The 19,690-nt window shown below is 38.9% G+C and overlaps 1 protein-coding gene across 1 annotated transcript in view; it reads left to right on the forward strand.

Moving 5' to 3' along the window:
- LOC133542215 (protein Daple-like) overlaps positions 1-19,690 on the forward strand; it is a 301,998-nt gene that overhangs the window by 271,106 nt on the left and 11,202 nt on the right. The window contains exons 10-14 of the mRNA XM_061886112.1: positions 2,065-2,215; positions 3,115-3,296; positions 4,757-4,894; positions 14,567-14,818; positions 14,892-15,629. Coding sequence (XP_061742096.1) covers positions 2,065-2,215; positions 3,115-3,296; positions 4,757-4,894; positions 14,567-14,818; positions 14,892-15,629 — 1,461 coding nt within the window. The remainder of the gene's footprint in view (positions 1-2,064; positions 2,216-3,114; positions 3,297-4,756; positions 4,895-14,566; positions 14,819-14,891; positions 15,630-19,690) is intronic.

A 19,690-nucleotide genomic window follows, 5' to 3' on the forward strand; every position in this document is an offset into this window, starting at 1 on the left:
ACAACAATGTCAACAAAACAACAACAATTACACATCCAACTACACATCAGACACAACCATTGACAACAATGTCAACAACACAACATAATTACACATCCATATGACAACAATGTCAACAACACAACATAATTACACATCCATATGACAACAATGTCAACAACACAACATAATTACACATCCATATGACAACAATGTCAACAACACAACATAATTACACATCCATATGACAACAATGTCAACAACACAACATAATTACACATCCATATGACAACAATGTCAACAACACAACATAATTACACATCCATATGACAACAATGTCAACAACACAACATAATTACACATCCATATGACAACAATGTCAACAACACAACATAATTACACATCCATATGACAACAATGTCAACAACACAACATAATTACACATCCATATGACAACAATGTCAACAACACAACATAATTACACATCCATATGACAACAATGTCAACAACACAACATAATTACACATCCATATGACAACAATGTCAACAACACAACATAATTTACACATCCATATGACAACAATGTCAACAACACAACATAATTACACATCCATATGACAACAATGTCAACAACACAACATAATTACACATCCATATGACAACAATGTCAACAACACAACATAATTACACGTCCATATGACAACAATGTCCAACAAACACAACATAATTACACGTCCATATGACAACAATGTCAACAACACAACATAATTACACGTCCATATGACAACAATGTCAACAACACAACATAATTACACGTCCATATGACAACAATGTCAACAACACAACATAATTACACATCCATATGACAACAATGTCAACAACACAACATAATTACACATCCATATGACAACAATGTCAACAACACAACATAATTACACGTCCATATGACAACAATGTCAACAACACAACATAATTACACATCCATATGACAACAATGTCAACAACACAACATAATTACACACCCAAATGACAACAATGTCAACAACACAACATAATTACACATCCATATGACAACAATGTCCAACAACACAACGTAATTACACATCCATATGACAACAATGTCAACAACACAACATAATTACAACGTCCATATGACAACAATGTCAACAACAGAACATAATTACACGTCCATATGACAACAATGTCAACAACACAACATAATTACACATCCATATGACAACAATGTCAACAACACAACATAATTAACACATCCATATGACAACAATGTCAACAAACACAAACATAATTAACAACAATACCATATGACAAACAATGTCAACAACACAACATAATTACACATCCATATGACAACAATGTCAACAACAGAACATAATTACACATCCATATGACAACAATGTCAACAACACAACATAATTACACATCCATATGACAACAATGTCAACAACACAACCATAATTACACATCCATATGACAACAATGTCAACAACACAACATAATTACACATCCATATGACAACAATGTCAACAAACACAACATAATTACACATCCATATGACAACAATTTCAACAACACAACATAATTACACGTCCATATGACAACAATGTCAACAACACAACATAATTACACGTCCATATGACAACAATGTCAACAACACAACATAATTACACATCCATATGACAACAATTTCAACAACACAACATAATTACACGTCCATATGACAACAATGTCAACAACACAACATAATTACACATCCATATGACAACAATGTCAACAACACAACATAATTACACGTCCATATGACAACAATGTCAACAACACAACATAATTACACATCCATATGACAACAATGTCAACAACACAACATAATTGCACATCCATATGACAACAATGTCAACAACACAACATAATTACACATCCATATGACAACAATGTCAACAACACAACATAATTACACATCCATATGACAACAATGTCAACAACACAACATAATTACACGTCCATATGACAACAACAACTATGTCATATTATACATGTGTGTATGTGTGTGTATTTGTGTGTGTGCAGGAGAGAGAGAGTGACCGTCAGAGAGTGGAGGATCTGCAGGAAGAGAACATGCTGCTGGAGATAAGACAGAAACAGAGTATGAACGAATCAGCTCATCTTGGATGGGAACTGGAACAACTCAGCAAACACCAGGATAATTGTAGCTCAGACAGTAAGATAACCTCTTCTTCTTCTTCTTCTTCTTCTTCTTCTTCTTCTTCTTCTTCTTCTTCTTCTTCTTCTTCTTCTTCTTCTTCTTCTTCCTGTTCTCCTTCTCCCTTCTCCTTCTTCTTCTTCATCTTCCTCTTATTCTTCTTGTCCGTCTCCTTGTTGTCCTTCTTCTCCTTGTCCTTTTTCTTATTATATTAGAGTGTGAACCTCACACACACACACACACACACACACACACATATATATACATGTTAGGTCAGGAAAAAACAGCAGAGGCTATATCATCCCTACAAGCCTGTTTCGCAGGGGACTTTCAAGCAGGTGAAGCTGCAAAAGAGTCTTGCAGGGATGATAAATACACATACAGTACATACTTACCTTGCCATCCTAAATTCTATCCCATAAACCTGTCTCTTCTAGAAACTTGAATGAAATGTTGTGGTTGCTGCTTAGTACCCTTTGAGAGTAACCTTTTTCTGTCCATGTCTTCTAACTTCCTGTCTGAGTTTTCTCCTTTCCGACTGTATTTCCACCATGAAATGTTCCACTGGCTCTACCTCACTGAAGTCGTCACATAATTCTGTTGGCTGTTTACTTCTAAGGTGCGATCAGTCTGGTGTGTCCTAATCCAACGTGTGACCTCATTTATTCCACTTTTCTGCTCCCCCTTACAGTTCTTCCCGCTGCCACTGTGTTCTGTATTGCATGCAAGTGTCTTCCTGCACGCTTTCAAAAGATGTCCTTTAATTAGTGATCCGTCTTACTGAGATGTACCTCTCTGAGCGGCTCTAGTGTCAGTGTCTGCTTTGCCAGTTGATCTGCCAATGTCCTCCTCTCCTTTAGCAAGCCAGTAGTTTGTTTTCCTCATGCTGACTTTGTCCAATTTCGCTTCTGCTGCAGCTCGGAAATCCTTGGTACACGAGCTCAATGAGTGTGTTTCCAGCCGGGTTTTAAAGCTGGAGAAGGAGAACGGGGAGCTCCAGGCCTCTGTGGAGAGACTGCAAGAGGAGAAGCACCTCCTGCAGGAGAGAGAGCTCCATGGCCAGGTGCTGGAGCGAGAGAACCAGGCCCTCAGCAAGAAGGTAGGACACGCCAAGTGTTGGACTGCCTGCATCCATTAAGTAGTCACACTTTCTACACACCTTCTTATGTAACAGTCTTATTTCTACTTGTACTAAAGGCATTTTTGTCCTCAAAATTCTACACGCATGATGTGATTTTTTTGGTGTGTGTGTACAAATTAATTTAAAAGCAACAAAAAATACACATTTACATAAGTATTCACAGCCTCTACTCAATATTTAGTTAATGCACCTTTGGTAGCAATTACACCTCAAGTCTTTTTGAATACGAGACAATCTTTGGGCAGTTTCCCTCTTTCTTCTTTGCAGCACCTTTCAAGCTCCATCCAATCAGGTTTTCATCCAGCATGTTTCTGTACATAATCATTATTATTATACTTAGTCATCTATAACAAACCGCGTTGTCTTTAAATATATATATATATATATATATATATATATATATATAATCAGTTTTTAGCATTTTTCAAAAAATACAAAATATCAAAATGGCCCCCCAATACTTGACTCTTCAGTATGTATGTGGCCCTTGGTGAAAAAACATGTAGACACCCATGATTTAAAATACTAGAAGCTCTCAAAATAAAAATAAAATAGCCATAAAAACAAACAAAGTTAAGTTAGTTAATAGAATAAATAGTAACTTATGAAAATATCAGTTAGAAAAATGACAATAACAGTACCAAACACTGTTAAATGTGCAACCGAACAATAATATTTTTGAACAGGCAGAATTTTTGACACACTAGATCATGCAGTTAAACAATATTATCATTATTAATATTCTATTTTTACATGGGAATAAAACAACAGTTTAAAAAAAATAAAAAAATGGCTATATAGTGAGACAAAGATTAAATGTTCCAACTAATAGAAATGATTATTACACACAGTTTAGTTAGTTAGTTAATTGACAAATAAAATACTAATTTATGAATACATAATTAGAAAAATGACCATAACAATATCAAAAACTGTTAAATATGTAACTGAATAATATTTTTTTTGTACGTACAGAATTTTCAACACACTAGATTATGCAGTTTAACAACAATATTATTATTATTATTCTATTCTAGATTATGCAGTTAAACAATATTATTATTATTATTATTCTATTCTAGATTATGCAGTTACACAATATTGTTAGTATTATTCTATTCTTACATGGGAATAAAACAACAGCACAAATGTCAGAAAAAAGAGCAAAAAAATGGGTATATAATGAGAAAAAGCTGAAATTTTCCAATTAATAATAATACATGTAGTCACCTTTAATACAAATATGACACAATATATGTTGTTAGCATTTGAAAAAAAATAGAAAATATCAAAATGGGCCCCGCATACTTTAACGTTCAGTATGTGGCCCTTGGTGGCAAAAGTTTGTACTTGAGTATGCTTGTCGCTACACAAATGTAGTTTCCTTGGTGAAAGAAGCTCCTGGTCTGTCCTTTCAGGTGGAACATCTCCAGGCCTTGTTGGAGCAGGAGAAAGTGACCAGCCAAGACTTGGAGTCTCTGGGAGAGGAACTGTTGAAGGACAAACACCTGCTGGAAAGGCAGATGCATCTTCTGAGGGCAGACAAGGACAGACAGGTAACTAATACAGACAGGTATGTCCGCTCACCTCGGGCAGGAGAGACAGACAGGTACGTGCGCTCACCTCGGGCAGGAGAGACGACCAGGTACGCGCACACACCTAGGCAGAGAGACAGACAGGTACGTGCGCTCACTTAGGACAGGAGCGACAGACAGGTACGTGCGCTCACCTCGGGCAGGAGAGAAAGACAGGTACGTGCGCTCACCTCGGGCAGGAGAGACGGACAGGTACGCGCACACACCTAGGCAGAGAGACAGACAGGTACGTGCGCTCACCTAGGACAGGAGAGACTGACAGGTACGTGCACACACCTAGGCAGGGAGACAGACAGGTACGTGCACTCACCTAGGCAGAGAGACAGTCAGGTACGTGCACACACCTAGGCAGAGAGACAGACAGGTACGTGCACACACCTCGGGCAGGAGAGACAGACAGGTTCGTGCACACACCTAGGCAGAGAGACAGAAAGGTACGTGCACACACCTAGGCAGAGAGACTGACAGGTACGTGCACTCACCTAGGCAGAGAGACAGACAGGTACGTGCACACACCTAGGCAGAGAGACAGACAGGTACGTGCACACACCTAGGCAGAGAGACAGACAGGTACGTGCGCTCACCTAGGACAGGAGAGACTGACAGGTACGTGCACACACCTAGGCAGGGAGACAGACAGGTACGTGCGCTCACCTAGGACAAGAGAGACAGACAGGTACGTGCGCTCACCTCGGGCAGGAGAGACAGACAGGTACGTGCACACACCTAGGCAGAGAGACAGAAAGGTGCGTTCACACACCTAGGCATAGAGGCAGACAGGTACGTGCACTCACCTAGGCAGAGAGACAGAAAGGTACGTGCACACACCTAGGCAGAGAGACTGACAGGTACGTGCACTCACCTAGGCAGAGAGACAGACAGGTACGTGCACACACCTAGGCAGAGAGACAGACAGGTACGTGCACTCACCTAGGCATAGGGACAGACAGGTACGTGCGCTCACCTAGGACAGGAGAGACTGACAGGTACGTGCACACACCTAGGCAGGGAGACAGACAGGTACGTGCGCTCACCTAGGACAAGAGAGACAGACAGGTACGTGCGCTCACCTAGGCAGAGAGACAGAAAGGTGCGTGCACACACCTAGGCATAGAGGCAGACAGGTACGTGCACACACCTAGGCAGAGAGACAGACAGGTACGTGCACTCACCTAGGCAGAGAGACAGACAGGTACATGTGCTCACCTAGGCAGAGAGACAGACAGGTACGTGCACTCACCTAGGCAGAGAGACAGACAGGTACGTGCGCTCACCTAGGCAGAGAGACAGACAGGTACGTGCGCTCACCTAGGCAGACAGACAGACAGGTACGTGCACTCACCTAGGCAGAGAGACAGACAGGTACGTGCACTCACCTAGGCAGAGAGACAGACAGGTACATGCGCTCACCTAGGCAGAGAGACAGACATGTACGTGCACACACCTAGGCAGAGGGACAGACAGGTACGTGCGCACACCTAGGCAGAGAGACAGACAGGTACGTGTGCACACCTAGGCAGAGAGACAGACAGGTACGTGCACACACCTAGGCAGAGAGACAGACAGGTACGTGCACTCACCTAGGCAGAGGGACAGACAGGTACGTGCACACACCTAGGCAGAGAGACTGACAGGTACGTGCACACACCTAGGCAGAGAGACAGACAGGTACGTGCACTCTCCTAGTCATCCTGGCTAATTCCAGGTTGTAAAGTCAGTTTTTTCCTGGAAGTTGTAACTCTTCAACATTGTAACTCTTCAACATTGTAACTCTTCAACATAGTAACTCTTCAACATTGTAACTCTTCAACATAGTAACTCTTCAACATAGTAACTCTTCAACATTGTAACTCCTCAACATTGTAACTCTTCAACATAGTAACTCTTCAACATTGTAACTCTTCAACATTGTAACTCTTCAACATAGTAACTCTTCAACATTGTAACTCTTCAACATAGTAACTCTTCAACATTGTAACTCTTCAACATTGTAACTCTTCAACATAGTTACTCTTCAACATTGTAACTCTTCAACATTGTAACTCTTCAACATTGTAACTCTTCAACATTGTAACTCTTCAACATAGCAACTCTAACATTGTAACTCTTCAACATTGTAACTCTTCAACATTGTAACTCTTCAACATTGTAACTTTTCAACATTGTAACTCATCAACATTGTAACTCTTCAACATAGCAACTCTTCAACATAGCAACTCTTCAACATTGTAACTCTTCAACATTGCAACTCTTCAACATTGTAACTCTTCAACATTGTAACTCTTCAACATAGTAACTCTTCAACATTGTAACTCTTCAACATAGTAACTCTTCAACATTGTAACTCTTCAACATTGTAACTCCTCAACATTGTAACTCTTCAACATTGTAACTCTTCAACATTGTAACTCTTCAACATTGCAACTCTTCAACATTGCAACTATTCAACATTGCAACTCTTCAACATTGTAACTCTTCAACATTGTAACTCTTCAACATTGTAACTCTTCAACATTGTAACTCTTCAACATTGTAACTCCTCAACATTGTAACTCTTCAACATTGTAACTCTTCAACATAGTAACTCTTCAACATAGCAACTCTTCAACATTGTAACTCTTCAACATTGCAACTATTCAACATTGCAACTCTTCAACATTGTAACTCTTCAACATTGTAACTCTTCAACATTGTAACTCTTCAACATTGTAACTCTTCAACATAGTAACTCTTCAACATTGTAACTCTTCAACATAGTAACTCTTCAACATTGTAACTCTTCAACATAGTAACTCTTCAACATTGTAACTCTTCAACATTGTAACTCTTCAACATTGTAACTCTTCAACATAGCAACTCTAACATTGTAACTCTTCAACATTGTAACTCTTCAACATTGTAACTCTTCAACATTGTAACTTTTCAACATTGTAACTCATCAACATTGTAACTCTTCAACATAGCAACTCTTCAACATAGCAACTCTTCAACATTGTAACTCTTCAACATTGCAACTATTCAACATTGCAACTCTTCAACATTGTAACTCTTCAACATTGTAACTCTTCAACATTGTAACTCTTCAACATAGTAACGCTTCAACATTGTAACTCTTCAACATTGTAACTCTTCAACATTGTAACTCTTCAACATTGTAACTCTTCAACATAGCAACTCTTCAACATTGTAACTCTTCAACATAGTAACTATTCAACATTGTAACTCTTCAACATTGTAACTCTTCAACATTGTAACTCTTCAACATAACAACTCTTCAACATTGTAACTCTTCAACATTGTAACTCTTCAACATTGTAACTCTTCAACATAGCAACTCTTCAACATTGTAACTCTTCAACATAGCAACTCTTCAACATTGCAACTCTTCAACATTGTAACTCTTCAACATTGTAACTCTTCAACATTGTAACTCTTCAACATTGCAACTCTTCAACATTGTAACTCTTCAATATAGCAACTCTTCAACATTGTAACTCTTCAACATTGCAACTCTTCAACATTGTAACTCTTCAATATAGCAACTCTTCAACATTGTAACTCTTCAACATAGCAACTCTTCAACATTGTAACTCTTCAACATAGTAACTCTTCAACATTGTAACTCTTCAACATTGTAACTCTTCAACATTGTAACTCTTCATCATAGTAACTCTTCAACATTGTAACTCTTCAACATAGCAACTCTTCAACATTGCAACTCTTCAACATTGTAACTCTTCAACATTGTAACTCTTCAACATAGCAACTCTTCAACATTGTAACTCTTCAACATAGCAACTCTTCAACATTGTAACTCTTCAACATATTAACTCTTCAACATTGTAACTCTTCAACATTGTAACTCTTCAACATATCAACTCTTCAACATTGTAACTCTTCAACATAGTAACTCTTCAACATTGTAACTCTTCAACATAGCAACTCTTCAACATTGTAACTCTTCAACATTGTAACTCTTCAACATAGTAACTCTTCAACATAGTAACTCTTCAACATTGTAACTCTTCAACATTGTAACTCTTCAACATAGCAACTCTTCAACATAGCAACTCTTCAACATTGTAACTCTTCAACATTGTAACTCTTCAACATAGCAACTCTTCAACATTGTAACTCTTCAACATAGTAATTCTTCAACATTGTAACTCTTCAACATTGTAACTCTTCAACATTTTAACTCTTCAACATAGCAACTCTTCAACATTGTAACTTCAACATTGTAACTCTTCAACATTGTAACTCTTCAACATTGTAACTCTTCAACATTGTAACTCTTCATCATAGTAACTCTTCAACATTGTAACTCTTCAACATAGCAACTCTTCAACATTGCAACTCTTCAACATTGTAACTCTTCAACATTGTAACTCTTCAACATAGCAACTCTTCAACATTGTAACTCTTCAACATAGCAACTCTTCAACATTGTAACTCTTCAACATATTAACTCTTCAACATTGTAACTCTTCAACATTGTAACTCTTCAACATATCAACTCTTCAACATTGTAACTCTTCAACATAGTAACTCTTCAACATTGTAACTCTTCAACATAGCAACTCTTCAACATTGTAACTCTTCAACATAGTAACTATTCAACATTGTAACTCTTCAACATTGTAACTCTTCAACATTGTAACTCTTCAACATAACAACTCTTCAACATTGTAACTCTTCAACATTGTAACTCTTCAACATTGTAACTCTTCAACATAGCAACTCTTCAACATTGTAACTCTTCAACATAGCAACTCTTCAACATTGCAACTCTTCAACATTGTAACTCTTCAACATTGTAACTCTTCAACATTGTAACTCTTCAACATTGCAACTCTTCAACATTGTAACTCTTCAATATAGCAACTCTTCAACATTGTAACTCTTCAACATTGCAACTCTTCAACATTGTAACTCTTCAATATAGCAACTCTTCAACATTGTAACTCTTCAACATAGCAACTCTTCAACATTGTAACTCTTCAACATAGTAACTCTTCAACATTGTAACTCTTCAACATTGTAACTCTTCAACATTGTAACTCTTCATCATAGTAACTCTTCAACATTGTAACTCTTCAACATAGCAACTCTTCAACATTGCAACTCTTCAACATTGTAACTCTTCAACATTGTAACTCTTCAACATAGCAACTCTTCAACATTGTAACTCTTCAACATAGCAACTCTTCAACATTGTAACTCTTCAACATATTAACTCTTCAACATTGTAACTCTTCAACATTGTAACTCTTCAACATATCAACTCTTCAACATTGTAACTCTTCAACATAGTAACTCTTCAACATTGTAACTCTTCAACATAGCAACTCTTCAACATTGTAACTCTTCAACATTGTAACTCTTCAACATAGTAACTCTTCAACATAGTAACTCTTCAACATTGTAACTCTTCAACATTGTAACTCTTCAACATAGCAACTCTTCAACATAGCAACTCTTCAACATTGTAACTCTTCAACATTGTAACTCTTCAACATAGCAACTCTTCAACATTGTAACTCTTCAACATAGTAATTCTTCAACATTGTAACTCTTCAACATTGTAACTCTTCAACATTTTAACTCTTCAACATAGCAACTCTTCAACATTGTAACTTCAACATTGTAACTCTTCAACATTGTAACTCTTCAACATTGTAACTCTTCAACATTGTAACTCTTCATCATAGTAACTCTTCAACATTGTAACTCTTCAACATAGCAACTCTTCAACATTGCAACTCTTCAACATTGTAACTCTTCAACATTGTAACTCTTCAACATAGCAACTCTTCAACATTGTAACTCTTCAACATAGCAACTCTTCAACATTGTAACTCTTCAACATATTAACTCTTCAACATTGTAACTCTTCAACATTGTAACTCTTCAACATATCAACTCTTCAACATTGTAACTCTTCAACATAGTAACTCTTCAACATTGTAACTCTTCAACATAGCAACTCTTCAACATTGTAACTCTTCAACATTGTAACTCTTCAACATAGTAACTCTTCAACATAGTAACTCTTCAACATTGTAACTCTTCAACATTGTAACTCTTCAACATAGCAACTCTTCAACATAGCAACTCTTCAACATTGTAACTCTTCAACATTGTAACTCTTCAACATAGCAACTCTTCAACATTGTAACTCTTCAACATAGTAATTCTTCAACATTGTAACTCTTCAACATTGTAACTCTTCAACATTTTAACTCTTCAACATAGCAACTCTTCAACATTGTAACTTCAACATTGTAACTCTTCAACATTGTAACTCTTCAACATTGTAACTCTTCAACATTGTAACTCTTCAACATTGTAACTCTTCAACATTGTAACTCTTCAACATTGTAACTCTTCAACATAGCAACTCTTCAACATTGCAACTCTTCAACATTGCAACTCTTCAACATAGCAACTCTTCAACATTGTAACTCTTCAACATAGCAACTCTTCAACGTTGCAACTCTTCAACATTGTAACTCTTCAACATTGTAACTCTTCAACATTCCAACTCTTCAACATAGCAACTCTTCAACATTGTAACTCTTCAACATTGTAACTCTTCAACATTGTAACTCTTCAACATTGCAACTCTTCAACATTGTAACTCTTCAACATTGTAACTCTTCAACATTGTAACTCTTCAACATAGCAACTCTTCAACATTGTAACTCTTCAACATAGTAATTCTTCAACATTGTAACTCTTCAACATTGTAACTCTTCAACATTTTAACTCTTCAACATAGCAACTCTTCAACATTGTAACTTCAACATTGTAACTCTTCAACATTGTAACTCTTCAACATTGTAACTCTTCAACATTGTAACTCTTCAACATTGTAACTCTTCAACATTGTAACTCTTCATCATAGTAACTCTTCAACATTGTAACTCTTCAACATAGCAACTCTTCAACATTGCAACTCTTCAACATTGTAACTCTTCAACATTGTAACTCTTCAACATAGCAACTCTTCAACATTGTAACTCTTCAACATAGCAACTCTTCAACATAGCAACTCTTCAACATTGTAACTCTTCAACATTGTAACTCTTCAACATATCAACTCTTCAACATTGTAACTCTTCAACATAGTAACTCTTCAACATTGTAACTCTTCAACATAGCAACTCTTCAACATTGTAACTCTTCAACATTGTAACTCTTCAACATAGTAACTCTTCAACATAGTAACTCTTCAACATTGTAACTCTTCAACATTGTAACTCTTCAACATAGCAACTCTTCAACATAGCAACTCTTCAACATTGTAACTCTTCAACATTGTAACTCTTCAACATAGCAACTCTTCAACATTGTAACTCTTCAACATAGTAATTCTTCAACATTGTAACTCTTCAACATTGTAACTCTTCAACATTTTAACTCTTCAACATAGCAACTCTTCAACATTGTAACTTCAACATTGTAACTCTTCAACATTGTAACTCTTCAACATTGTAACTCTTCAACATTGTAACTCTTCAACATTGTAACTCTTCAACATTGTAACTCTTCAACATTGTAACTCTTCAACATAGCAACTCTTCAACATTGCAACTCTTCAACATTGCAACTCTTCAACATTGCAACTCTTCAACATTGTAACTCTTCAACATAGCAACTCTTCAACGTTGCAACTCTTCAACATTGTAACTCTTCAACATTGTAACTCTTCAACATTCCAACTCTTCAACATAGCAACTCTTCAACATTGTAACTCTTCAACATTGTAACTCTTCAACATTGTAACTCTTCAACATTGCAACTCTTCAACATTGTAACTCTTCAACATTGTAACTCTTCAACATTGTAACTCTTCAACATAGCAACTCTTCAACATTGTAACTCTTCAACATAGTAATTCTTCAACATTGTAACTCTTCAACATTGTAACTCTTCAACATTTTAACTCTTCAACATAGCAACTCTTCAACATTGTAACTTCAACATTGTAACTCTTCAACATTGTAACTCTTCAACATTGTAACTCTTCAACATTGTAACTCTTCAACATTGTAACTCTTCAACATTGTAACTCTTCATCATAGTAACTCTTCAACATTGTAACTCTTCAACATAGCAACTCTTCAACATTGCAACTCTTCAACATTGTAACTCTTCAACATTGTAACTCTTCAACATAGCAACTCTTCAACATTGTAACTCTTCAACATAGCAACTCTTCAACATTGTAACTCTTCAACATATTAACTCTTCAACATTGTAACTCTTCAACATTGTAACTCTTCAACATATCAACTCTTCAACATTGTAACTCTTCAACATAGTAACTCTTCAACATTGTAACTCTTCAACATAGCAACTCTTCAACATTGTAACTCTTCAACATTGTAACTCTTCAACATAGTAACTCTTCAACATAGTAACTCTTCAACATTGTAACTCTTCAACATTGTAACTCTTCAACATAGCAACTCTTCAACATAGCAACTCTTCAACATTGTAACTCTTCAACATTGTAACTCTTCAACATAGCAACTCTTCAACATTGTAACTCTTCAACATAGTAATTCTTCAACATTGTAACTCTTCAACATTGTAACTCTTCAACATTTTAACTCTTCAACATAGCAACTCTTCAACATTGTAACTTCAACATTGTAACTCTTCAACATTGTAACTCTTCAACATTGTAACTCTTCAACATTGTAACTCTTCAACATTGTAACTCTTCAACATTGTAACTCTTCAACATTGTAACTCTTCAACATAGCAACTCTTCAACATTGCAACTCTTCAACATTGCAACTCTTCAACATTGCAACTCTTCAACATTGCAACTCTTCAACATAGCAACTCTTCAACATTGTAACTCTTCAACATAGCAACTCTTCAACGTTGCAACTCTTCAACATTGTAACTCTTCAACATTGTAACTCTTCAACATTCCAACTCTTCAACATAGCAACTCTTCAACATTGTAACTCTTCAACATTGTAACTCTTCAACATTGTAACTCTTCAACATTGCAACTCTTCAACATTGTAACTCTTCAACATTGTAACTCTTCTTCCATTCACACTACATTCTGTCATCATTTGACTTCCAGCTCAGCATTGGAACATTCACACATGACATTCCTTCAGGAATTGTCTCCTCTAGTTCTTCTTTTTCTTCTCCAGATGTTGTCTTGCTCTGCCTTCCACATTTTCACCTCACTCAAAGCCTTCCAACTTCAAACTGTTCAGTTTGCTCAGGAATGTCAGGCTTTCACTTGACAAATATCCCAAATTCCCAGATTTTCCATTTCTTAATTCAACTTGTTACTACGTCAACATTTTTTGCCTGGTTTGAAAAATTCCATCACCAACCATTTCAACTCATTAAGGACATTCATGCTAGTTGTCTTTTTTTGAAATGAAAGACACATGTTTCCAAGTTGCACAATTCCCACATTTTTCCAGCTATTGAAAGCATTCCAACATCAACACATTCACTCATTCCAACTAACACTTTCACAACTTCCTTCTCAAAGCAGTGCAACTCTTCTTCCATTCTTCCACTTCTTCTTCAGCATCGTTCACTTGCAGAATGTGTGATTCTTTCCACGTCCTGCTTGTGCTGTTGGATCAGATCTCGGAAATGGAGAGCAAGACGCAGAACCTGTGTGACGCGGTGGCGTCGCTCCGTGAGCGCGCTCAGACCAGCGGGCAGGCCGGGGTCCCCCAGGTGGAGGCCGAGAACCGCCTGCTACAGCGGCGCCTGAGCGACACCGGCGCCCGCCTGTCCAGCCTGGAGACTGAAGTCAGGCTCTCCAAAGAAGAAGAAGTGGGTGTGAGCAGGTGTGATGAAGCTGAGAGAAGCAGGGACGCTCTCAGCATGGAGGTAATGGACTCTGCTTCATCGCCCTCATGCTTCCTGCTGCTGACTCTCACATGTTCCTCGGCGTGGTCTTCAGGTGGCAACTCTGCGTGCCTGCAGTGAGCGCTCAGACCTTCTGGAGAAGGAGGTGTCCTCCATGCAGCAGGAGGTGCTCAGACTCACACGGGAGGCAGAGGAGGCCCAGCAAGTGCAAGCAGACCAGCAAGAAGACCTGGAAAAGCTGACTTCGTCTTCTGCTCTCCTCACCAAACAACTGGAGGAGGCGCAGACAGAATTGCAGGAGGTGCACAGAAGGTTTGAGGAGGTGGAGGCGGAGTTGCAAGGAGAGAGGAAGAGAAGCCAGAGACTGGAGGCCAACGTTGCCACGGTAACCCAGGAGAAGTTCCACCTCAAGGCCCAGGTGGACGAGTTGAAGGAGGAGAGAGATGAACACGCCCGAGAGAAGAAGGGAGCCTGGAGTCGGCTGGAGGAGCTGAAGGTGGAAGTGGAGCAGCTCAGTCGGGAGCAGAGGAAGCGAGAGGAAGGCGACAAGGACAGAGAGAGGCTTCAGCTGGACCTGGACCAGTCCGACAAGACCAGGAAGCACCTGGAGAAGGAGAGCTGGAGGATGAGGATGCTCCTGGACAATAAGGAGGCCGAGCTGGAGGAGAAGGCCAGGCAGTTGGCGGGCGGGCAGAGGGAGGTCCTGGCCTTGAGCAGAGAGCTGGATCGCATGAAGGAGGTGGCCCTCAAGACCAAGGAATGGGAGCAAGACTACAAGGAGCTGCAGAAACAGGCCACCATGGACAAGAGGACTTTGGCTACTCTGAGAGAGGTAATGTGGACTCAAACTTTGTCACAATGACCTTCTTAATGTGGCAGCTGTTCCAATACTTGACTACAGACTGGATTCACTACATGTTCCAATACTGGACTACAGACAGGATTCACTACATGTTCCAATACTGGACTACAGACAGGATTCACTACATGTTCCAATACTGGACTACAGACAGGATTCACTACATGTTCCAATACTGGACTACAGACAGGATTCACTACATGTTCCAATACTGGACTACAGACAGGATTCACTACATGTTCCAATACTGGACTACAGACAGGATTCACTACATGTTCCAATACTGGACTACAGACAGGATTCACTACATGTTCCAATACAGGACTACAGACAGGATTCACTACATGTTCCAATACTGGACTACAGACAGGATTCACTACATGTTCCAATACTGGACTACAGACAGGATTCACTACATGTTCCAATACTGGACTACAGACAGGATTCACTACATGTTCCAATACAGGACTACAGACAGGATTCACTACATGTTCCAATACTGGACTACAGACAGGATTCACTACATGTTCCAATACTGGACTACAGACAGGATTCACTACATGTTCCAATACTGGACTACAGACAGGATTCACTACATGTTCCAATACAGGACTACAGACAGGATTCACTACATGTTCCAATACTGGACTACAGACAGGATTCACTACATGTTCCAATACTGGACTACAGACAGGATTCACTACATGTTCCAATACTGGACTACAGACAGGATTCACTACATGTTCCAATACTGGACTACAGACAGGATTCACTACATGTTCCAATACTGGACTACAGACAGGATTCACTACATGTTCCAATACTGGACTACAGACAGGATTCACTACATGTTCCAATACAGGACTACAGACAGGATTCACTACATGTTCCAATACTGGACTACAGACAGGATTCACTACATGTTCCAATACAGGACTACAGACAGGATTCACTACATGTTCCAATACAGGACTACAGACAGGATTCACTACATGTTCCAATACAGGACTACAGACAGGATTCACTACATGTTCCAATACAGGACTACAGACAGGATTCACTACATGTTCCAATACAGGACTACAGACAGGATTCACTACATGTTCCAATAGAGGACTACAGTCAGGATTCACTACATGTTCCAATACGGGACTACAGACAGGATTCACTACATGTTTCAATACAGGACTACAGACAGGATTCACTACATGTTCCAATACGGGACTACAGACAGGATTCACTACATGTTCCAATACGGGACTACAGACAGGATTCACTACATGTTCCAATACGGGACTACAGACAGGATTCACTACATGTTCCAATACTGGACTACAGACAGGATTCACTACATGTTTCAATACAGAACTACAGACAGGATTCACTGCATGTTCCAATACGGGACTACAGACAGGATTCACTACATGTTCCAATACGGGACTACAGACAGGATTCACTACATGTTCCAATACGGGACTACAGACAGGATTCACTATATGTTCCAATACAGGACTACAGACAGGATTCACTACATGTTCCAATACAGGACTACAGACAGGATTCACTACATGTTCCAATACAGGACTACAGACAGGATTCACTACATGTTCCAATACAGGACTACAGACAGGATTCACTACATGTTCCAATAGAGGACTACAGTCAGGATTCACTACATGTTCCAATACGGGACTACAGACAGGATTCACTACATGTTTCAATACAGGACTACAGACAGGATTCACTACATGTTCCAATACGGGACTACAGACAGGATTCACTACATGTTCCAATACGGGACTACAGACAGGATTCACTACATGTTCCAATACGGGACTACAGACAGGATTCACTACATGTTCCAATACGGGACTACAGACAGGATTCACTACATGTTTCAATACAGAACTACAGACAGGATTCACTACATGTTCCAATACAGGACTACAGACAGGATTCACTACATGTTCCAATACAGGACTACAGACAGGATTCACTACATGTTCCAATACAGGACTACAGACAGGATTCACTACATGTTCCAATACAGGACTACAGACAGGATTCACTACATGTTCCAATACAGGACTACAGACAGGATTCACTACATGTTCCAATACAGGACTACAGACAGGATTCACTACATGTTCCAATACTGGACTACAGACAGGATTCACTACATGTTCCAATACTGGACTACAGACAGGATTCACTACATGTTCCAATACAGGACTACAGACAGGATTCACTACATGTTCCAATACAGGACTACAGACAGGATTCACTACATGTTCCAATACTGGACTACAGACAGGATTCACTACATGTTCCAATACAGGACTACAGACAGGATTCACTACATGTTCCAATAGAGGACTACAGACAGGATTCACTACATGTTCCAATACTGGACTACAGACAGGATTCACTACATGTTTCAATACAGGACTACAGACAGGATTCACTACATGTTCCAATACAGGACTACAGACAGGATTCACTACATGTTCCAATACAGGACTACAGACAGGATTCACTACATGTTCCAATACTGGACTACAGACAGGATTCACTACATGTTCCAATACAGGACTACAGACAGGATTCACTACATGTTCCAATACAGGACTACAGACAGGATTCACTACATGTTCCAATACAGGACTACAGACAGGATTCACTACATGTTCCAATACAGGACTACAGACAGGATTCACTACATGTTCCAATACAGGACTACAGACAGGATTCACTACATGTTCCAATAGAGGACTACAGTCAGGATTCACTACATGTTCCAATACGGGACTACAGACAGGATTCACTACATGTTTCAATACAGGACTACAGACAGGATTCACTACATGTTCCAATACGGGACTACAGACAGGATTCACTACATGTTCCAATACGGGACTACAGACAGGATTCACTACATGTTCCAATACGGGACTACAGACAGGATTCACTACATGTTCCAATACTGGACTACAGACAGGATTCACTACATGTTTCAATACAGAACTACAGACAGGATTCACTGCATGTTCCAATACGGGACTACAGACAGGATTCACTACATGTTCCAATACGGGACTACAGACAGGATTCACTACATGTTCCAATACGGGACTACAGACAGGATTCACTATATGTTCCAATACAGGACTACAGACAGGATTCACTACATGTTCCAATACAGGACTACAGACAGGATTCACTACATGTTCCAATACAGGACTACAGACAGGATTCACTACATGTTCCAATACAGGACTACAGACAGGATTCACTACATGTTCCAATAGAGGACTACAGTCAGGATTCACTACATGTTCCAATACGGGACTACAGACAGGATTCACTACATGTTTCAATACAGGACTACAGACAGGATTCACTACATGTTCCAATACGGGACTACAGACAGGATTCACTACATGTTCCAATACGGGACTACAGACAGGATTCACTACATGTTCCAATACGGGACTACAGACAGGATTCACTACATGTTCCAATACGGGACTACAGACAGGATTCACTACATGTTTCAATACAGAACTACAGACAGGATTCACTACATGTTCCAATACAGGACTACAGACAGGATTCACTACATGTTCCAATACAGGACTACAGACAGGATTCACTACATGTTCCAATACAGGACTACAGACAGGATTCACTACATGTTCCAATACAGGACTACAGACAGGATTCACTACATGTTCCAATACAGGACTACAGACAGGATTCACTACATGTTCCAATACAGGACTACAGACAGGATTCACTACATGTTCCAATACTGGACTACAGACAGGATTCACTACATGTTCCAATACTGGACTACAGACAGGATTCACTACATGTTCCAATACAGGACTACAGACAGGATTCACTACATGTTCCAATACAGGACTACAGACAGGATTCACTACATGTTCCAATACTGGACTACAGACAGGATTCACTACATGTTCCAATACAGGACTACAGACAGGATTCACTACATGTTCCAATACAGGACT

Source organism: Nerophis ophidion, linkage group LG24, assembly GCF_033978795.1.
Source record: "Nerophis ophidion isolate RoL-2023_Sa linkage group LG24, RoL_Noph_v1.0, whole genome shotgun sequence".
NCBI classification, from domain to species: domain Eukaryota; kingdom Metazoa; phylum Chordata; class Actinopteri; order Syngnathiformes; family Syngnathidae; genus Nerophis; species Nerophis ophidion.